At 33.9% G+C, this 23,733-nt stretch overlaps 1 protein-coding gene across 5 annotated transcripts in view; it reads left to right on the top strand.

The window, feature by feature from the left end:
- LOC132722776 (uncharacterized) overlaps positions 1-23,223 on the top strand; it is a 34,989-nt gene extending 11,766 nt beyond the window's left edge. Inside the window, exons 2-10 of one of the 5 annotated variants that reach the window (XM_060707337.1) lie at positions 2,969-3,088; positions 3,828-3,904; positions 10,187-10,264; positions 11,270-14,780; positions 14,981-15,104; positions 15,553-15,679; positions 16,344-16,468; positions 16,822-17,017; positions 18,767-23,223. In XM_060707337.1, coding sequence (XP_060563320.1) covers positions 2,969-3,088; positions 3,828-3,904; positions 10,187-10,264; positions 11,270-14,780; positions 14,981-15,104; positions 15,553-15,679; positions 16,344-16,468; positions 16,822-17,017; positions 18,767-19,203 — 4,795 coding nt within the window. In that variant the 3' untranslated portion in view covers positions 19,204-23,223. Of the gene's footprint in view, positions 1-1,055; positions 3,089-3,827; positions 3,905-10,186; positions 10,265-11,269; positions 14,781-14,980; positions 15,105-15,552; positions 15,680-16,343; positions 16,469-16,821; positions 17,018-18,766 lie in introns of those variants that run through there. The other 4 variants (XM_060707336.1, XM_060707338.1, XM_060707339.1 and 1 more) reach the window with 4 other exon arrangements.
- The last annotated feature ends 510 nt before the right edge of the window (positions 23,224-23,733 follow it).

The following is a 23,733-nucleotide window of genomic DNA, read 5'->3' as shown; positions in this document are numbered from 1 at the left end:
AGGATTTTATGTGTTTTACAAGATGTGTTGGATTAAATTACAAGTAAAATGTTGGTCTAATACATACTACTGCCGACCTGAAAAGTATTTTTTAACCAGTGTTAGAAATAGGAGATTTGAATGGCCGGATAAGTTTTTGTCACGATTTATCCGTCATTTTGTGTATTGACACATTCCGTTGTTCCACCTGAACTAATCAAATGCCGCCTTTCAAATATTGCATAGGGCCTTTCTTAACATTTACTTAGAAGAAAATCCACACTTTTGACTTTCGTGCGGACATATTAAAGATGATAATTTTAATGTAAAGCCATCATGTTTATAAGTTACATATTTATTAGGTTGTCTCCTTGTTATCGGTATAGCTAAAACCATAACCGTACCGTATTGAAAAAACGGAAATCGAAAAATACCGATTTACCGATATTGATCCAGCCTAATAAAATATGATGCTTAATTTTAAGATCTGGTCAATATTATTAAGTTTCAAATAAGCATTATTATAAAGATATTACCCAAATTAACATTTCATGTGAATAAAGGGAGGTAATAAGAAATTAATTTTCTATGAAGTCAAATTTTCCAATAAGAAATAAATGCATAGAATTTATTGATTAAATATAACATGCGCACAAATATTTGCAGTAAACATTTAACATATTCTTGTTTTATTGTTTTATTTGCATAATTATATGACATATATAATTTTTTGCAAGTGTGGTATACACACAGTAACAATATTAATCACAAAACTCTGTATCTTTAATACATAATAGATTTTTTTTTGTCTTCCTTAAGTACTGTGTCCAGTATTTTAGCTGATCTTTAATACATAATAGATTTTTTTTTGTCTTCCTTAAGTACTGTGTCCAGTATTTTAACTTTGCTGTCTCCGGTGACAGCTCTTGTTTGTCTATAGGTTTGTGGGGGGTATATGTCCATAATGTGCGGGCTAACAATTTAGTTATAATTGTGGGGTTCATCATAAAAATTCATTTTGAAAAATTTATTTGACTTTTTGTTGTGGGGGCGGTGTATGTCCAAAGTGTGGGGGTTAACATTTTTGTCTGTAAGTTTGGGGTTTAATAAGAAAACTTCAATTTTAATGATTAATTTTGACTTTTTTGTTTATATAGTTTTGGGGTTATATGTCCATAGTATGTGGGGCTTACATTTTTGTCTATGAGTGTGGGGTTTAATAAGAAAATTTCATTTTAAATTATTCTTTTGACTTTTTTGTCTATATAGTTGTGGGGTTATATGTCCATAGTATGTGGGGCTTACATTTTTTTCCATGAGTGTGGGGTTTAATAAGACAACTTCATTTTAAATTATTAATTTTGACTTTTTTGTCTATAGGTTGTGGGGTTAAATGTCCATAGTGTGTCGGGCTTACATTTTTGTCCATGAGTGTGGTGTTTAATAAGAAAATTTCATTTTAAATGATTAATTTTGACTTTTTTGTCTATAGGTTGTGGGGTTATATGTCCATAGTGTGTCGGGCTTACATTTTTGTCCATGAGTGTGGGGTTTAATAAGAAAATTTCATTTTAAATGATTTATTTTGACTTTTTTGTCTATAGGTTGTGGGGTTAAATGTCCATAGTATGTGGGGCTAACATTTTTGTCCATGAGTGTGGGGTTTAATAAGAAAATTTCATTTTAAATGATTAATTTTGACTTTTTTGTCTATATAGTTGTGGGGTTATATGTCCATAGTGTGTGGGGCTTACTTTTTTGTCCATGAGTGTGGGGTTTAATAAGAAAATTTCATTTTAAATGATTTATTTTGACTTTTTTGTCTATAGGTTGTGGGGTTATATGTCCATAGTGTGTGGGGCTTACATTTTTGTCCATGAGTGTGGGGTTTAATAAGAAAATTTCATTTTAAATGGTTTATTTTGACTTTTTTGTCTATATAGTTGTGGGGTTATATGTCCATAGTGTGTGGGGCTTACATTTTTGTCCATGAGTGTGGGGTTTAATAAGACAACTTCATTTTAAATGATTAATTTTGACTTTTTTGTCTATATAGTTGTGGGGTTAAAAATTATGTCCATAGTGTGTGGGGCTTACATTTTTGTCCATGAGTGTGGGGTTTAATAAGACAACTTCATTTTAAATGATTAATTTGACTTTTTTGTCGATATAGTTGTGGGGTTATATGTCCATAGTATGTGGGGCTTACATTTTTGTCCATGAGTGTGGGGTTTAATAGGAAAATTTCATTTTAAATGATTTATTTTGACTTTTTTGTCTATATAGTTGTGGGGTTATATGTCCATAGTGTGTGGGGCTTACATTTTTGTCCATTAGAGTGGGGTTTAATAAGACAACTTCATTTTAAATGATTAATTTTGACTTTTTTGTCTATATAGTTGTGGGGTTATATGTCCATAGTGTGTGGGGCTTACATTTTTGTCCATGAGTGTGGGGTTTAATAAGACAACTTCATTTTAAATGATTAATTTTGACTTTTTTGTCTATATAGTTGTGGGGTTATATGTCCATAGTATGTGGGGCTTACATTTTTGTCCATGAGAGTGGGGTTTAATAAGACAACTTCATTTTAAATTATTAATTTTGACTTTTTTGTCTATAGGTTGTGGGGTTATATGTCCATAGTATGTGAGGCTAACATTTTTGTCCTAATAACCCCACTAATAGACAAAATAAAATTATTCAACATGAAGTTTTCTGATGAAACCACAAATACATTACAGACAAAAAATGTCAACCCCATAAAATGTGGACATATGTCCTTCATGTATGGGGGTAACAATGTTTGTCCATAATATGTGTGGGGTTACACAAGAAAACTTCATTTTTAAAAAATGTATTTTGCCCTTTTTATCCATTACATTTTTTCTAAAGTAAGTGTATGGTTTCATCAAGAAACTCCATTAAATTATTGTTATTTTATTGTGTGTTTGCACATCCTTCTGATGTTGATTGATTACTCTTTCAGACCAGATTCTTTGACAGGGTGTATGATATGGGCCCAACTGCAAGGCATACCTAAGACAATGAGATGGCCAGTAAAAGTTGTGACTTTGCCACTTGTTTACTGCAATTCTGATCGTGCCTGGTAAGTTTAATATATGATATGTCTTTTTTTACTTTATAAATTGGCCCTTTATTGATACACATAACATTTAATCAGATTTAGTTACTTCCTCAGGGTGCTTAAGTGAGAAACTTCTGAAGGCAGTCTGACATGTTCTTGTTTTAAACTGAAGATTTCAATAAAAATGATTTTGCTTCAAAAATCATTTGTCACATAACACGAGACCCATTTTTTCATGCAAGTTATAGTTTTCAGATATAGGCATATCACCATTGAATTTAGTGCAACATGCTGTGACATTGGTCTTACCTTGATGTCATATTTTTAAAACCTCCATTGATTATTATGCTATTCAAAACATATAATATGACCTTGACCCCCAAATTTTTAGACACTGCATTATATATTAGTGTACAATTTGCCTAAAAATAACAGAAGAAGTCAGTTAAGGTAACTTATTGGAAGCGATAAACAAATACCAAAAAAAAAAAAAGATTGATTTTGAGACACAAAATAAAAGCATTAAATTTTCTGGGTTTTGATAGATCCTTTCTCTGACCTTTTATTTGAATAACAATAGATTTAACCACAAACATTGACATGTGCTCTTTAACAAATAGGTTGTGGTGAAATTGTTATTGTATCCACAAATCTGGTAATAAGAATTAAATAGGTCAGGGATATATGCATTATGATTCATTTATTGATAATTACTCATTGCATACTTAGATACAAAACTTTGCACTATATTTGATTACAGGCTTAATTTGAAAAACAGTACACAAGTTGAAGAATTTCAACTTAACAACATTGATAAATGGAAATCTGCTGCAGAAAGTAATATTTGTTTCAAAATGTTGAAAAGTTGATTTTTTACCAAATCATGTTTATTTATTTTATATCTAAAACACTATTGCTTCCTTATTTTGTGTTACTCTATTTCTTGCAAAAATTTTCCCTGCAGGTTTTTTTTTATTAGGCTTTGGGATGTAGCCCTGGCCTTCAACTTTTTGGGGAAGTTAGCACCATTCAATGACAAATTGTGCCACAAAAACTGACATGGGAATAGAATTAACGGGAGTAAGTTTAAAACTGGGTGAAAATTTGGTGATTTTGAAGAAATTTTCTTGGGGGATGTAGTTTGTATTTGGTTAAGAAATAGCCATCATGACCTTGTATGCATAAAATCATTGTTGTCTTGAGACATGATACATTTTCAAACTTCAAATAAGTTGCATTCTCTTAAAGTAAATGTTGTAAAATTTCACTGGTAAGAAGGGAGCTCTAGTGTGTTGTAATAGTTGCTTTACTGAGTAAGGAAGTATCTCACTAGCTGGAAGAAATAAAATATTTCATCATTTATGATAATTTGGCATCAAAAACATGCTAAGAATGTTTCCTTTGTATTCTCTAATGACCTTGCAAAAACAAATTTTATTGGTACTTGGATTGACCAGATATCTAAGTGAGATACATCCTAAGGCCTAAAAAAAGAAATTGTGTTGTAAAGGTCATGTAACCTTATCTAAATTAGCAATCTCTAAATATAATTTTGCTATTTAGTGTTGTTACCCAGGTCATAGGGTGTGGTTTTGTTATTGCCCTTTGTATCAAAAATGGCAGCTCATTGGGTTTGCCATCACACTTAAAAGTTTCTTAAGTTTAAAATGATTTTATCTGACCTACCCCACCTATTATTGGGAAGGAAACAACACAATTTTCTTATTTTAGGCCTTGCCAATTTCACTGTTTTGTTGGACCTTCCAAATTAAGTTTGTTCATGTTTGTTTCATTTTCTGTACTATTTACAATAAATTGTCCTTATCAATAATGCATGATTATTGCCAGTGTGATACAGACTATGTTGCAGTGATTTTTGTTGAAATTATCAAAACAGGCTTTCTTACGGCGAAAATATATCACAATCTAAGGCACACAAGGTCTTAGAAGCAAATTAATTTTTCACTGTTTAGAATTGCAAAAATGTCTTTTATAACATTGGAACAATTGTTTTATAGTAAGTTAAATGCTTATAACTTAAAGAGAGAAGCCTGAATGTGACAGTATTTGTCAAAAAAGTAGCAATTGTAAACAAAGTAGTATTTTGACTGCCATACAAAGTACTAATTCAGACACTATAAATATATACTTATTACGATGAAGCAATAAATTTATAAAAGCAAAAGAATGTATCCAAGAAAGTTATTTTTGAAAACCGACAAGACATAAAAAACAAAGGCTTTTTGAATAATGAGAATGGCAGCATTTTTGTGGCCTAATGGGCCTTTAATCAATAAAGGAAAATTCTGAAATTAAAAACAAGTGACATTATTTATCAGATCCATTATTTTAAAATAAATTTTCCATCACAAATTTTTAATTTTTCTCAGAGCTATTTATTTGGTAATTATGCCCCCTTTTGAAAAAAAGGGGGTATATTGCTTTGCACTTGTCGGTCCGTCGGTCCGTCGGTCCGTCGGTCCGTCGGTCCGTAGACCAAATGGTTTCCGATTGATAACTAAAGAACCCTTAGGCCTAGGAACTTCAAACTTGGTATGGTGATTGGTCATGACAAGTAGATGACCCCTATTGATTTTGGGGTCAAGGGGTCAAAGGTCAAGGTCACATTGACCTTGTAAGCAAAAACGGTTTCCGATCAATAACTAAAGAACCTTAAGGCCTAGGAACTTCAAACTTGGTATGGTGATTTGTCATGATCAGTAGATGACCCCTATTGATTTTGGGGTCAAGGGGTCAAAGGTCAAGGTCACATTGACCTTGTAAGCAAAAACGGTTTCCGATCAATAACTAAAGAACCTTAAGGCCTAGGAACTTCAAACTTGGTATGGTGATTTGTCATGATCAGTAGATGACCCCTATTGATTTTGGGGTCAAGGGTCAAAGGTCAAGGTCACATTGACCTTGTAAGCAAAAACGGTTTCCGATCAATAACTAAAGAACCTTAAGGCCTAGGAACTTCAAACTTGGTATGGTGATTTGTCATGATCAGTAGATGACCCCTATTGATTTTGGGGTCAAGGGGTCAAAGGTCAAGGTCACATTGACCTTGTAAGCAAAAACGGTTTCCGATCAATAACTAAAGAACCTTAAGGCCTAGGAACTTCAAACTTGGTATGGTGATTTGTCATGATCAGTAGATGACCCTTATTGATTTTGGGGTCAAGGGTCAAAGGTCAAGGTCACATTGACCTTGTAAGCAAAAACGGTTTCCGATCAATAACTAAAGAACCTTAAGGCCTAGGAACTTCAAACTTGGTATGGTGATTTGTCATGATCAGTAGATGACCCCTATTGATTTTGGGGTCAAGGGGTCAAAGGTCATGGTCACATTGACCTTGTAAGCAAAAAACGGTTTCCAATCAATAACTAAAGAACCTTAAGGCCTAGGAACTTCAAACTTGGTATGGTGATTTGTCATGATCAGTAGATGACCCCTATTGATTTTGGGGTCAAGGGGTCAAAGGTCAAGGTCACATTGACCTTGTAAGCAAAAACGGTTTCCGATCAATAACTAAAGAACCTTAAGGCCTAGGAACTTCAAACTTGGTATGGTGATTTGTCATGATCAGTAGATGACCCCTATTGATTTTGGGGTCAAGGGGTCAAAGGTCAAGGTCACATTGACCTTGTAAGCAAAAACGGTTTCCGATCAATAACTAAAGAACCTTAAGGCCTAGGAACTTCAAACTTGGTATGGTGATTTGTCATGATCAGTAGATGACCCCTATTGATTTTGGGGTCAAGGGGTCAAAGGTCAAGGTCACATTGACCTTGTAAGCAAAAACAGTTTCTGATCAATAAGTAAAGAACCCTAAGGCCTAGGAACTTCAAACTTGGTATGGTGATTGGTCATGATCAGTTGATGACCCCTAACGATTTTGGGGTCAAGGGGTCAAAGGTCAAGGTCACATTGACCTCTTGGGTAAAAACGGTTTCCGATCAATAACAAAAGAACCCTTAGGCCTAGGAACTTCAAACTTGGTATGGTGATTGGTTATGACCAGCAGATGACCCCTATTGATTTTGGGGTTAAGTGGTCAAAGGTCAAGGTCACATTGACCTTGTAGGTAAAAACAGTTTCCGATCAATAACGAAAGAACCCTTAGGCCTAGGGACTTCAAACTTGATATGGTGATTGGTCATGATCAGTAGATGACCCCTATTGATTTTGGAGTTAAGGGGTAAAGGTCAAGGTCACATTGACCTTGTACGTAAAAATGGTTTCCGATCAATAACGAAAGAACCCTTAGGCCTAGGGACTACAAACTTGATATGGTGATTGGTCATGATCAGTAGATGACCCCTATTGATTTTGGGGTCAAGGGGTCAAAGGTCAAGGTCACATTGACCTCTTAGGTAAAAACAGTTTCGGATCAATAACTAAAGAACCCTTAGGCCTAGGAACTTCAAACTTGGTATGGTGATTGGTCATGATCAGTAGATGACCCCTATTGATTTTGGGGTCAAGGGGTCAAAGGTCAAGGTCACATTGACCTCTTAGGTAAAAGCAGTTTCCGATCAATAACTAAAGAACCCTTAGGCCTAGGAACTTCAAACTTGGTATGGTGATTGGTCATGACCAGCAGATGACCCCTACTGATTTTGGGGTTAAGGGGTCAAAGGGAAAGGTCACATTGACCTTGTAGGTAAAAATGCTTTCCGATCAATAACTTAAGAACCCTTAGGCCTAGGAACTTCAAACTTGGTATGGTGATTGGTCATGACCAGCAGATGACCTATTGTTTTTAGGGTCAAGGGGTCAAAGGTCATGTAACATTGACCTTGTAGGTTAAAACGGTTTCTGATCAATTAACTAAAAACGCTTAGGCCTAGGAACTTCAAACTTTGTATGATGATTGGTGGTGACCAGCAGATGACCCCTATTGAGTTTTGGGTCAAGGGGTCAAAGGTCAAGGTCACATCGACCTTGTAAGTAAAAACGGTTTCTGATCAATAACTTAAGAACGCTTAGGCCTAGGAACTTCAAACTTGGTATGGTGATTTTTCATGACCAGCAGATTACCCCTTTCGATTTTGGGATCAAGGGGTCAAAGGTCAAGGTCCCATTGACCTTGTAAGTAAAAACGGTTTCTGATCAATAACTAAAGAACACTTGGGCCTAGGAACTTCAAACTTGGCATAATGATTGGTCATGATCAGCAGATGACCCCTATTGATTTTGGGGTCAAAGGTCAAGGTCACATTGACCTTGTATGTTAAAACGGTTTCGGATCAATAATAAAACAACCCTTAGGCCTAGGAACTTCAAACTTGGCATGGTGATTAGTCATGACCAGCAAATGACCCCTATTGATTTTGGGGTCAAGGGGTCAAAGGTCAAGGTCACATTGACCTTGTAAGTAAAAACGGTTTCTGATCAATTAAGTAAAAACGCTTAGGCCTAGGAACTTCAAACTTTGTATGATGATTTGTCTTGACCAGCAGATGACCCCTATTGAGTTTTGGGTCAAGGGGTCAAAGGTCAAGGTCATGACCAGTAGATACTTGATAACCCTTATTAATTGTTTGATCACTGGGTCAGAAGTCATGCATAATTACCTTATCACATGAATAATTGGCTGCTGATAGGGGGCATACATGTTTTACAAACATATCTTGTTTGAATTGTGTTCTTGCAGTTACAGACTTATTTTATGTCTAAGGGAAAAACATGGCACTATTTAAGGGAAAATATAGCATTGGCTAGGGGAAACAGCCTGTTTACTGGGGGAAACAGCTGCTGGTAAAGGCTATAAAATATACGAAAAAAATGACTGTCTTTATTCTCGGTTCCAGCAACTTCTAATACCATGACAATTATTGTAAAAAAAAATCCTCTTGAATTTGTTTCTACCTTACAGGTCAAATTATTGAAATTTTCTTATTTGTTTGCTGAAGTGGCTATAATTTTGTTTGATGTCATTTATATACAATATATTATATTCTTTGGATACAACTGTCATTTATGTCAAGCCAAATTTTACCTTGGATCATTAAAGGCCCTGAAGGTTAAATTATATTATTTTCATTGATTTCTGTAACTGTGTAATTAGGCCACATTTAAGGTAGGCTGCCAAAAAAAAAAATCGCCCAGAAAACCAAAATAGAATTGAAGGAAAATATCGCAAAAATTGTCTTTGAAATACTGCCATGTTGTATAAAAATTAAATATAATTTTTCAAGGTTATTCAGGAATATTTAAGCAGAATCAGTTGTGTCACAACAGTAATTTGACCGCTTAAATTTATGCCTACAAAGTCATTTTATTTTGTGTTATGATTACTATGGAATATGTCTTTGTTTTTGACTGTGTAATACATGTCAGGTTCGTCATCGCCAGGTTCGTCATCGCTGATGATGATGATGTCCATATTTTTACAATTCATCTGCTACAACCAAGCATAATTATATACTTGAGTTCTGTGAAAATCATACATCATCAAAAAAAAGCCTTCTTACCAATAACGATCCACTCCTTGCAACCTTTTGGTCGGCAACAGCAAACAGATATATTTTAAAGGTGGCCTTAATTAAAGTGGAATATCTTCATACTTTAACGCAAGAACAAAATCTATTCAATTTCGGCATAAAAAAATAACAAAAACTAGACAATTGGGCAGAAGTGCTACCACCAGATTCGGTTAATACAGAATTGTGTCCTGTACCTTGAACGACCGCCATCATCGGTACAAATGATCGAATCCGATCATGGTAAAATAATTAATGGTAAGAGCAGTTGAGAAACCTTGTCCTGTACCTTCGTCCCATGAAACGGGATCGCCACTATCGGAACAAATGACCGAATCAGATCATGGTGATAAAATAGAAAGGATACATACTCTCAGTCTCTGATCAAATAATTGAAATTTTCAAAAATGCAAAAGAAAGACACCTTAAACTTTGAAATAGCATGTCAATAAAACAAAATAGAAGTCAATTCAAGTCTGAAAAAAAATGCATTACTGTTCTCAATTTACAGGTTTTTTTTCACAATTTCATGGAGCATCACGCTTTTTTTCACAAAATGAACAGGCCCAGGCCCCTTCACAATTGTGACAAAAAATGCCCTGTATTTTATTCTTTGTTTCTTTTTTTCAGAGATACTGAAAAAGAAACATGAATCCTTGGCCGCTTTTTTAGACGATGTGGATTGGGCTATTTGGCAACTTCAAACTTGTAAGTGTTCCACATTTTTTTCTTTCAATTTTTATGCCACAGCAGCCTCTGTCATATGGTGGCAAAAACTGAATCAGATGTATTTGTGTGTGTCTGGGTAAACTATATCAACAAAACTTGTCAAATTGTTACTTGGGTGAAGGGCTTCCAAAGTTGGGTTTTTTTTGTTGTTTTTTTACTAATTATTGTTTTTTTAACCTCTCAGTTTTAATTTTGATATATGTAATCAAAATATATATTTTTATGTAAATCTGAGAAAAACAAATGATATAATTATTGTTATGTAAATCTGAGAAGTTTGCCATTCTGCTCGCTCCTATGACAGCTTTTGCTTGCTTTAAGTTTAATCACAGGTGGGTATTGTTGTTTTAGTGCATTATTAGCATTTAGTTTTTAGGATTGTTGAATGTTGGTCGTCCGCCCACATTAGTTTAAGACTCTTATGGTCACATTTTTGTCTCAATCATCATCAAACTTATCAGGATACCTATTTTTAAAAAAATCTACTTCTGTTTTAATGGTGCGGTGTCATAGCATTTTTTTCACAAATGCATTCTTGCTTTACTTAGAGACTTAAAATTTGGATCAGATGACATACATATTTATTATTACCATGTAGAATGTATAAAAAAGCTTAATACTTTTGTTGTCCAAAACAGTAACCTTCAAACTATTTTAATTTGCATGTCACATTTGAGTGTATTTATTTATTAGTTATAAAAAGATTGTCCCATCAAAATTTACCCTGCTCTAGTTTGTCATTAATTGTACATTTATCCTACAAAGTCTCCTAGAAACACACTTGCATTATTGATATTTTTTACAAAGCCTTTACAGAATAATAGGACAAAATATCTCTATTAATATAATGAACAATGAAATGATGGGTCAGGTGAGCGATCTAGGGCCCTCTTGTATAATTTGATAGGTCTGTTTGCTATTTACACAAGAGTATTCCAGGTTCTTTATTTGTGACTTTCACCTAAAGTAACTTTGAACTTGTAGGCACACCAACTCAGGAGAAAGCAAGAGATGTTGCCTTACCTGATGAAGTAAGACCATTACCTAATGAAGATCCAGAAACCCCAGACACTGTCATGCCCAACATAGCTTCAGATACAGTCTTATTTGAGAAACTAACTAACACAACCATAACTGAGGGAGCTATAGACAAAGCCCTACTTCAGAATCATATAAACACAGCCCAAGTTGTGGAAGCTATAGACACAACCCAAGTTGAAGAAGCTACAGCCTTAACTAAGGTTACTAAAGACACGGCTTCTCCTGAAGAGGCCTCAGACAAAGCCTTACAGTGCTACAGTCAAGGGACAGCCTTACCTGGTGAAGTTATCAACATAGCTGTACATACAGACACATTTCTACCTGAGCAAGCAAGGAACACTGCTGAAAAAGTCCTTGGGAGCTGTAGTAATGAAGTGCAAGAACATTGTGAATATACTGTTATAATTGAAGAACAGCATAAACTTTCTCCAAGAATTGAGGAAGTAAGACCCTTACCTGATGAAAATCCAGAAACCCCAGACACTGTAATGCCCAACTCAGCTTCAGATACAGTCTTATTTGAGAAACTTACAAACACAACCATAACCGAGGAAGTTACAGATAAAGCCACATCTGATGAAGCTTTAGGCATAGCCCTACTTCAGAATCTTATAGACACAGCCCAAGTTGTGGAAGCAATAGACACAGCCCAAGTTGAAGAAGCTACAGCCTTAACTAAGGTTACTAAAGACACAGCTTCTCCTAAAGAGGCCTCAGAGAAAGCCTTACAGTGCTACAGTCCAGGGACAGCCTTACCTGGGGAAGTTATCAACAAAGCTGTACATACAGACACAGTTCTACCTGAGCAAGCAAGGAACACTGCTGAAAAAGTCATTGGGAGCTGTAGTAACGAAGTGCAAGAAAATTGTGAATATACTGTTATAATTGAAGAACAGCATAAACCTTCTCCAAGAATTGAGGAAGTAAGACCCTTACCTGATGAAGATCCAGAAACCCCAGACACTGTAATGCCCAACTCAGCTTCAGATACAGTCTTATTTGAGAAACTAACAAACACAACCATAACCGAGGAAGTTACAGATAAAGCCACATCTGAAGAAGCTGTAGACATAGCCCTACTTCAGATTCTTATAGACACAGCCCAAGCTTTGGAAGCTATAGACACAACCCAAGTTGAAGAAGCTACAGCCTTAACTAAGGTTACTAAAGACACGGCTTCTCCTAAAGAGGCCTCAGAGAAAGCCTTACAGTGCTACAGTCCAGGGACAGCCTTACCTGGGGAAGTTACCGACAAAGCTGTACATACAAACACAGTTCTACCTGAGAAAGCAAGGAACACTGCTGAAAAAGTCATTGGGAGCTGTAGTAATGAAGCTCATGAAAATTATGAATACATTGTTATAATTGAAGAACAGCATAAACTTTCTCCAAGAATTGAGGAAGTAAGACCCTTACCTGATGAAGATCCAGAAACCCCAGACACTGTAATGCCCAACTCAGCTTCAGATACAGTCTTATTTGAGAAACTAACAAACACAACCATAACCGAGGAAGTTACAGATAAAGCCACATCTGAAGTAGCTTTAGGCATAGCCCTACTTCAGAATCTTATAGACACAGCCCAAGTTGTGGAAGCTATAGACACAACCCAAGTTGAAGAAGCTATAGACACAACCAAAGTTGAAGAAGCTACAGCCTTAACTAAGGTTACTAAAGACACAGCTTCTCCTAAAGAGGCCTCAGAGAAAGCCTTACAGTGCTACAGTCCAGGGACAGCCTTACCTGGGGAAGTTATCAACAAAGCTGTACATACAGACACAGATCTACCTGAGCAAGCAAGGAACACTGCTGAAAAAGTCCTTGGGAGCTGTAGTAACGAAGTGCAAGAAAATTGTGAATATACTGTTTTAATTGAAGAACAGCATAAACATTCAACAAATAACCTTGAAATGAAGAAAAATGATGAAGGCAATAAATTCGCTAATGTATCTGTGCTTAAAAGAAACCGTGGGGAACGGAAAAAAGAACAAGTTAAGAAAAGGCCTAAGTTGATTTCAGAATCTGAGAATTCTGATAACAGTCCTTATGAAGTAGACAGTGATTGGTCACCAGCACCTGTCAGGAAAAGGATCAGACAAGTGTTAGAATCTGATGACAATGAGAACAGTGATCAGTCTGAAGTGTTTCCTATGCTTAGTGCAAAGAGGATAAAGCTAAACAATGTAGACTCAGAATTTTCAGATAATGATGAAAATGAAGAAGAGGAAAATGTGTTTCGGGATATAAATTATAAAAATGTTTACATTTCTGCTGTAAAAAAGAATCACTTGACAAAAACAGGCAAATGCAAAGTTACAAATCGTGTGTATGATATGACACATCCTTGTCCATTCTGTTCAAGGGTTACTAAAAACTTTTCCCACCATATTTTCAGTAAGCAACATGAAAAAGAAGAAGCTGTCCAAGATATTAAAAAAATTCATAATGAGAAAGAAAGAAAGAAAAAGATTGCAAAGCTTCGCCTTAAAGCTGCTCATGAGCATAATGTGAAAGTACTCAAAGAAAAAAAGGGAGAAATCTATGTGTTACGTAGATCTAATAAAACTGAAGAAGATTCTGATGAAGATCCATCATATGAAGGCACTGGTAAAACTGTGGATATATCGCAATATGGTCCATGTCCTAATTGTTATGGATGGATTGTTTGTCGCTCTTTGAAAAGACATATGAATGTGTGTTCATCCGAGAACTATTCCTCAAAGCGCTCTTTGATGGTATTTGATATTATCATGGGAAAGTTACCAGAAGAGGCATCTCAAGCTCTAGTCAATGAAGTTTTCCCTATAATGAAAAACGATGATATAGCTGAAATTGCATGCCATGACTCTCTGATAATAAACCTAGGAAATCAGTGGATGATGCGTAACAGGGGAAATGAGATAATGAGGAAATATTATACCAGCTCAGTGATGCGCTTAGCAGCAAAATTGAAACAGGCCACTCAAAAACTTTCCAACACAACTTTAGAAATGAGTAAATATTTGGCACCAAAGTATTTTGAAGTTGTTACAAAGGCAGCCTTAGTGTGCTGCCATGCAGAGGATGAAGAAGATTTAAAGGCCCCTAGCAATGCTTTAAAATTAGGGCATGATATAAAGAGAATGGTTGATGCGAAACTTGCCAAAGCAATCATACAAGAAGATAATGATGAGCAAAAAGAAGCCCAAGACTTCCTCAGACTTATGTCAATGCAGTGGGGCCTTCGAGTTACAAAGTTAGCAAGATATGTTTTAATTGAACGCTCGTTTAATCAAGTAAAAGAGCTACCTCTTCCTGATGATGTAAAAAAACTGTCAGTGCACCTTCAAAAAGAATTGTCAAGTATTGATTTGGAAGACTGTACTTTCTGTAACTTCAGGAAACTCGCTGTATTGACGTTAACCAGAATAACACTATTCAACAGGAGAAGATGCCATGAAGTGCAGGCTTTAAGGTATGCTTTACCATTCTCTCAGTTTTATTTAAAAAAAAGATATGGCAGTATTACAGAATGTATAAATATGCAAATAAAAAACCCTGAAATAATTCAAGGAAAGAAACAAGATATTGTTTCAAAGAAAATATTGTTCAAGATAAAAAAAATCTTTTTACCATGGGAACAATTTTTTTTAGATACAAATTTTGAAATTTCAGGCTTTCAGCTTATGCTGCTAGGAAGATTGGCAAGAACGAAGTGGGTGAGGAAATCAGAGGAGAACTGACTCAGTTTGAACGGAGACTGCTTCATAGTCAGGAACATGTTGTCATTCGTGGGAAGGTAAATTTTTATATTTTTTTTTCATTTATACTCTGTATGCATTTTTTAGGGTGAGTAAAAGCTGATCATCATAAACTCAATTTGTGAACCGTACCTAAGGGAGTAGTAGGCAAATGGTTTAAGGAATCTTCCATACAACCTTGAACTCCATGTTAGTCAAAGCCCTGTTTCCAATGTACTGGTTGGTTCCAGGAAGTTGACTAGATAGAGATTTTTATTAAGTTATTTTATTAAGTTTAGTTAAGCTAGTCAGTTATTTGCCTTAAAGGACACATGTTTTCAAATTTTAAGGACAATTTAATGTACAGAGTTCAAGAGTTACAGACACTTGTGAACTCCGTTACTTGAAGGGCTCTTTCAGAAATGCGGAAACTCGTATCTGTAATATTATCCTTACATATCTTGCAGTATTGATATGACTGTAACAGTAGTATGTGTATATTTATAGACTGGACGAGGTGTTCCTGTCATTTTACCGAGTGATGTTAAAGGAGCTTTGGACTTTCTTACCAACCAAGATGTTAGAAAGAAGGCAGGAATACTGAAAGACAACCCATATGTTTTTGCAAATAATGGTAATGATTTTTTTCTGGAGTATTTAAGTTCATCTTCTTTACAATTTTCATGGATATGGTTTTTCTATTTTACAAGTTGACTTTCTTCAGTATTAAGAATATCATGGGTTTTTTCCCTTAGCTCATCAAGGGATACAAATTAAAGTTTCAGCTTTAAAAATAAGTGCAATAGGTTGCCTTACCTATTGTGAAAGGTAGTCGTCCATCAAGTTATAACATTGAAATTTGTTTGTACTAGGATAAACTTGCTGAGTTTCGGATAACATCTATAACACAAAGAAGTGTATTGGTGAAGCCAAGATTTATTAAAGGCTTCAACAAAAAAACAAACAAATTAGCTGATAGTTTTAAGGGACAGTTAAGGGATATAGATAAATGGTCAGTAAATTTGACAATTTGAATATTTACCATTGTGTCACTTAGCAAACCAGGAATACAGATTGCATAGTAAAATCAAGGCAATAATCATCTAACTAATATGATTTTTTAGGAGGTTGTTTAAGAAAAGAAAGTGAGATTTGTAAACATAACCACATGCAAGAAGTCCAACATGCACAGCTTCTTAAGTTGTGATTGATGCATGAAAATTTCCACTTATACAGTACTGGTAAAACAAAAGTATTGTGCAGTTTCATTGGTTGAAGTTATGTTTAAATTTTGTCAGGTGCTGGAGTGTTCAGAGCATACGATTCCATTAAAGAAGTAGCCAGTTCGTCAGCAGCAGGTCTGATAAAACCTAATCTTTTAAGAACATCGAACATGAGAAAATATATGGCGACAATGTTGCAGGTAGATCATTTGCTTTATATGATGTCTCTACATTATACATTTTGACTAACAGTATTAGCTAAGCTGATATGGGAATTTATTATTGGGCTGATATCTAAAAATTATTGAGAACTTTTCAGGTTTATAAATATTGATTTGTTATCTTGACTAATTAATAGGGGCAACACTTCATAACATTTAGTGATTTGTCCCACTTTATTTCTTTTGTTGTTTTACTAAGTGATTTACATTCTGCATTCATAAATTTGACAGTTAAATTTGGTCAGTTGTCATGTTTCTATTCATAAAGCAATGCAATTTCTCCATTCTTTTCATTTCAATAGACTTATTGATAGCGTTTTTTCCATATGCAGGCATTAAACACAACAGAAGCTGAACGTCAATGGGTTATAGACCATCTTGGTCACACAATGAATGTCCACAGAGTGCACTATCGACAAACCTCTGACGTAATCGAGAGGGTGGATGTTGCCAAGATTCTTCTCATCCAAGACATGGGTCTAGTTTCTAAGTACAGAGGAAAAAAGCTTGAAGATATTCAACTAAATGGTAATTAGGTTTTGAAACAGCTTGAAAACTATGTATTGATTGTCATATAAATGATTAATTTCAAGGCTTGGAAATTTTGCAGTTTTAGCAAATTGGAATTTTTCGCAAATATTTGATCGCACAAAAATTATTTCTTTTTTTGGCAAACTTGCTTCTATCATTTTTGAAAACGGGTTTTCATGCAGCATCTTACATGTATTTCATACTGTTTAGTTTTGATAATATTCTGCTTCAACTTAATCTGGAAATCTATTGAATAAGTTTGACTGTTCAGGTACTGAGATTTGTTAATTGCTTGTTTAAGTTTGGTCTCATCAATTCACATATTTTTAATGAAACAATATTTATATGTGTTAATAATACAATAGATTATTCATGTAACAAAAGAATGTTTAAAAATATGACAAAGAAATGTGTGATCAAGTTATTTATTAAACTTACAATGAATATTCCAAACAATTATATGAAAAATAAAGGTATAAAATTACTGAATAGAATGATAACAATAAGGGCATATTCTTAACATGTACCTGCTTAATTGATGATGTTACAAAAGCAGTATTAAATTTAAGAAAGCATATTTTCCCAAATATTTCCGCATGCAAAAAACTCACTTTTTGATTTTTGCAAAAAAATTGTGACAAACACTCGTACCGTAATATATATACATTTTGACAATATGAATGCAATTTGTAATGATGAAGTATTCATCAGTAGTCTGTACCATAGTTCTGTTTTATAATATATCTGTTTATTCTGTTTTATAACCTTAAGGACTAGATCTTTACTAGAGCAAACTTTAACTTTAACAATAACTTTGTAATTAATGAATGCATTGTCATATTATTTGTGCGAACAATCCTTGAGAAAAGACGCTATAGAAAATTTAATTGAACTTTACCTTCACCTAAAATGACCTTTACACTTAAGGTCAAATTTATTAATTTTGCTACAATTGGTGATGTATTTATTTATAGGCACATTTTTCCTCAGAAATTAATAGAAATATTTTTCTTTAAAAAGTGGGAAATTTATACTGTTAGATATAAAGAATGTTATTAACTTATCACCTGAAGAGAGAAGTGCTTGAAGTGAAGTAATAAACCATAAATATGGAAAAAATGTTAACAAACTAGTATATTGACAACCACTCAAAAAGCAAATTCTCTATAACTTTACTAGTTGCAGATTAGGAAAGAAAGCAAAAGACTACATACATTTATAGCTTATAAGATCTGTTTTGAAAAAGTAGGGCAGGGCAACAAAAGAAAAGTTTTTTTTGAAAAACTGAAAAATATAGCATTTTTAGGCAAATATGAATTTATGGATTTGATTTATACTTGAACAAAAGAATATTTGTGACAAAACCTGTATATTGAATAATTCTTATATGACCTTGACCTTTAATTGAAATAAACCATTGGTGAATTTATTTAAAGATGTATTCTACTCAAATCTGATATTTGGAAATATTGATATTTTCTACACACTCTATTAGTATATGTAAAATGAATTTTTTTTTGAGTACACACAGAGTATATATTTTGCATTGTAAACTCCATACATTATAAGTAAATACAGAATGAATACATATTGTCATTAAAATTCATTTGTTTTTAGCTCCTTTCTTAACATTCTTTAAATAAAAACCTTGCAATTGTATATAATGAGTTTTACTGTTTCAACATATAAGATGATGGAAAACACCATGTTTGAAATAATTAAGTTATATATGGAACATATTTTCAGACGTTCTCCAAGATGTAGAGTCTGAAGAAGGCGTAAATGGAGCGGATGATGAATCTTCTTTAGAGCTTGATAGTGGGTTGTCTAAAGAACTTGAAAGAGGGTCACTTATGTTTAACAATAACGTTTCTGAAGAATATATCCCAGATATAATGGATGAGGATGAGGAGGAGGAAGATGATGATTATGAAGAAATCAATAAACCTAGTAAAAGAAAACCAAAAAAGCCCTGTAATAGACAAAAGTGGAGTCTAATGGAGGAGAATGAGTTGAAGGAGCTTTTTAAAGAGGAATTCAAATGTCTTAAACTACCAGGACAGAAACGAATAGAAAAAATGATGAAAGTAAGCTTATCAAAGAATGGAGAAATACACAAACGAAAGAGAGACACCATTAAGAAAAAGCTAAGCAATATGATGATAAAATTAAGAAACAAGTAACATTATGATTTTCAGGTTAAAGTGCTGAAAATGTGAACCCAAAAAGTTATTTTTTGCCTAGCTGTCTCCTCTGACATTTTTGCTAGTCTGAATTGGATTATTTGTTCATTTTTCAAAAAATTAAAAAAAGTCTAGGGTTGCCTACCCAGAATTTATTCTTGTTTTTGTTGTTTAGTTGAAAATGTTAAATAAGCTGTTTTCAAATGTAAAAAGAAACAGTAGTGCTTAATAGTTTAAATGTTTAAAAACAGTTTTAAAGACAGTTGGCAAGAAGCACTTCTAAACAAATATTTACTTTCTGCAACAAATTTAAATTTGTTTGTGTTGGTGCATTCCATAACTATATGTTAATAATTAACTGTGAAATATATTGAAATAATTACATTATTTTCCATAAACTTGGGCTTTATTTTGTTAGTATTCAGTAGAAAATGTATTTTGATTACAAGGTGACTGTCAATTTTATGTATTGATTTTTTTTAAAGGACAACTGCTTTGCCAGTGGTATAACAGATGATTGCTTGTCATTGTTGCATATCACACTCTTATGTTTATGTGCCTTTGTGATGACTGATGCTGGGCAATGCATTAAGTAAAGAGTTAAGTCTATTGAATCAAAATACCTTTACATTTTTTCAGGGGCATTTGTCACTTTGCTCAACAGCTCTTGTTCATTTAATTGATTGATTATGTTAGATGGATCAGTGTCACATCTGCCTACTTTTTTTTGTTTCCTTTTTGTTGCGTTTTGTCATTGTATTTCACGGAGCAAGCTGGGAAAGTCTTGTTAAATCTTGCATTAACTTAATTTCAAAACTGTTATATTGACACATTTTTTTTTAGATATTATTGTAATAAAAAATGCACAAAAGTTTGTTTCTTTATATCATTGATAAAATGAAAGTACATTGCAAATTTTTCCTACATTTATATTTTTTCTCTGCTTTTTTGAAGACAGATATTACCATGACATCAGTGTTAGTTAACCTTTTTAGTTTTTTGTTTATGGTGCATCATTTTAATATTAATTAACCTATAACAAAATAACTTCATATTTGAGTTTACCTCTAACACCCATTTTCAGGTCAAAAGGTCAATGTCACTAAAAAAAATTCAATGGGCTGTAAAATAATAATGCATATACCTTGATGAGTTCCGCCTGCCACACCGATTCTCAGGTTAAAGGTCACATGGACCATACATATATGTATGTATGTAGTTATGTAATTGGCCATAAAATGATAGTGCATATATTCAGGGACTTGAATATTAGAATATAGATATACTTCCATGAAATTTACCTTCATCTATTTATGTCAAAGGACAATGTCACTGGTACCTGATATTTTTTAAAATGTTACAGGCCATATTGAAAGTGCATATAACTAGGGACTACATCTTGATGAGCTCTACCTCTCTGAACCATTTTCAGGTTCAAAGGTAAAGGTCAATTGGACTTGTTTTAAGAAATGCAACTGGTCATAAAATGAACGTGCATTTACCCAGTAACTTCAAACTTCCTACATGGATGAACCTCATTGACTTCTTCCTGCCACTTAAAGTTTCAGGTCAAAGCCTCTTGCAACCTGTAAAATGAAAGTGCATATGACTTGTAACTTCAAACATCATTGTTGAATGTAATTTTATCATTTCAACCTTCTACACCTATTTCAAGTCATTATGCCAGAGGTCAAGTTCACTTGCATCTGTTTTAAAATTGGTGATGAAATGACCAGGAACTCCAAACTTCATGCATGGATGCACATTGATGATTTCTACCTCCTTCAGTCATTTGTGGTCATAAGGTCAAGGTTAAATGTGTAAATCGTGCTTTTTACTAATCCAGATCCATGCTGCTCATTTGACAGCTCTTGTTTAAAAAACAAATTGACTTTTAACTTTTTAAAGTTTGTAGTTTGTTCTCAATGAGAGTCCATGATGCTTAGTATAAATAGAATGTCCTGAAAGAAATTTAACTTTACTGAAGTTGTCTCTGTATTTTTTTTGCGCTTTGACATACTTGTTTAATATTAGAATTATGTATGTTCATGAAAATTAATCAATATCTTTGATGTGAAAGCATAACTTATGTTGAAAATAAAATATATTTTATCTTGAAATTCTTGTTGAGTTTACATCTCAATTGATTAAGAAGAAAGGAAAATAAAAAAATATATACAGTAGAGCTCCACCATAAACCACCCGTTTGCATGACCAGTCTGCTATTACGATCAATTTTTCAAAGATTTTTTTTCTTATTAGAGTCTTTCTATCCAAAATTGAGACCAACCTGCTATTGCCTAATACAACTATTTTTTCCAAACAATAATTTTGCATGTATTTAGACCATACCTGTTAAATTGTTTAACCATGCGTGACAACACTAATTTTCTGTCAACTGCTGTAGTCAGTATTGTACTTAATTATTAACCCTTGTCCTAACAACATCATGAACGAGTTATTGCAGTTGCTAATTGAAAGATATAATAATTGTCAGATATTCTTCATGTTAAGGTTTTCCTTTTTTTTTAAATGGTAACAAAAATAAACAATTTGTAACAAGAAAATAGAAGGCTTTGTTAATTAATAATGATATTTTCTGATTTAAATTTAGTTTACCTGTTTATTATTCTTGAAAGTTTTGTTCATAACTTTTGCTTTCAGTTAATACAGTGATACCTTCTTAACAGGTGTTTTTAGCCCGAGTATTCCATAAGAGTAAGTAGAGCTATACCAGTCGGCGTCGGCGTAACCACTTATGTTTTGTAACATCTCAAATATTTTCAAAGTCTGTTAACATATGTCTTTGAAACTTTGCACACATGTTCAACATCATAACTCCCAACATGTACACAGGAGGAGATAAATCTATCAAGCATTTAGACAGGATTATGTCCCTTTCAATTTACGTTTAAGTTTTTATACCACCTGAAAATAAAGTTGATTATTGGCTTTGAAACTGCACATTTGCTTACCATTATGCCCCAAATGTGATCACAGGAGGAGGTAACTCTATCAAGCATTTATCAGAATAATGCCCCTTTTTCGACTTCGAATTTACATTAAAGTTGGTATACCACCTCATATTTTCATATTACATTGATATTTTGCTTTAATACAAGTTGAAATTTTATACACTTCTTTGAGAGCCTAATAAGACTCTCCAAGGCCTATAACTGTAAAATTGATTTTAAGAAAAAATGGCCCTTTTGTTAAATTAGAAAATTTTACATTATCAAGGCTCTTTTACTATTAAGCACTAAGAATAGTCAAGCGACAGCTCTTGTTATGCTGTACTGATGCTGTTTCTGTCATTCCAACTATGAGCTACCATAATTTAATAGTGATACAGAATTTAAATGGAAAGTATTATCTTTAAAAGAAAAGACCAACAAGCGGTCTGGTCTCATTAGTGGGGTTCTATTGTATATTTAACCCCAGAGTGATCTTGGGAAGACATCCAACCCCAAAATGTATCATTTATATGATTTCCTGATGTCATCCCCAGAACAACCATTTGTGCAAACATTTGGAGACCTCGCAGTGGTTTTGGACATCAGACTCCACAATGTCTCTCCTGGCTGTACGTCCGTCCGTCCGTCCGTCCGTCCGTCCGTACGTCCCGAAATCTTGTGAACACAACTCCTCTTAAACCGGATGGCAGATTTTGCTTAAACTTACAGGGATGAACAACCTTAATGTGTAGATGGTAGTAAAGGAAGGAATTTTTGCTGCGACCAAATTTAACAGAATTATGGCCCTTTGTTGATTTTTTCACTAGATACTATGTAGAAATTTTGTGAACACAACTCCTCTTAAACTGGATGGCAGAATTTGCTTAAACTTACAGGGATGAACAACCTTTATGTGTAGATGGTAGTAAAGGAAGGATTTTTTGCTGCGACCAAATTTAACAGAATTATGGCCCTTTGTTGATTTTTTCACTATATACTATGTAGAAATTTTGTGAACGCAACTCCTCTTAAACCGGATGGCAGATTTTGCTTAAACTTACAGGGATGAACAACCTTCAGGTGTAGATGGTAGTAAAGGAAGGAATTTTTGCTGCGACCAAATTTTACAGAATTATGGCCCTTTGTTGATTTTTTCACTATATACTATGTAGAAATTTTGTTAATGCAACTCCTCTTAAACCGGATAGCAGATTTTGCTTAAACTTCCAGGAATGAACAACCTTAATGTGTAGATGGCAATAAAGAAAGGAATTTTTGCTGCAACCAAATTTAACAGAATTATGGCCCTTTTTTGATTTTTTCATTATATACTATGTTGAAATTTTGTGAATGCAACTCCTCTTAAACCGGATGGCAGATTTTGCTTAAACTTCCAGGGATTAACAACCTTAATGTGTAGATGGTAGTAAAGGAAGGAATTTTTGCTGCGACCAAATTTAACAGAATTTATAATATGGCCCTTTGTTGATTTTTAGTTTTCAACTTGTGGCACATGTAGTCCAAAAAATATTTGACCTAGAGTCATAAGATTGACAGAACAGTGGCGTGGCATCCG

The sequence above is a fragment of the Ruditapes philippinarum genome, unplaced genomic scaffold (assembly GCF_026571515.1).
Source record: "Ruditapes philippinarum isolate M1 unplaced genomic scaffold, ASM2657151v2 ctg12116_1_1_1_1, whole genome shotgun sequence".
Taxonomy (NCBI): domain Eukaryota; kingdom Metazoa; phylum Mollusca; class Bivalvia; order Venerida; family Veneridae; genus Ruditapes; species Ruditapes philippinarum.
Note: the sequence above shows the minus strand (reverse complement) of the source record. Positions and strands in the feature narration are given on the sequence as shown.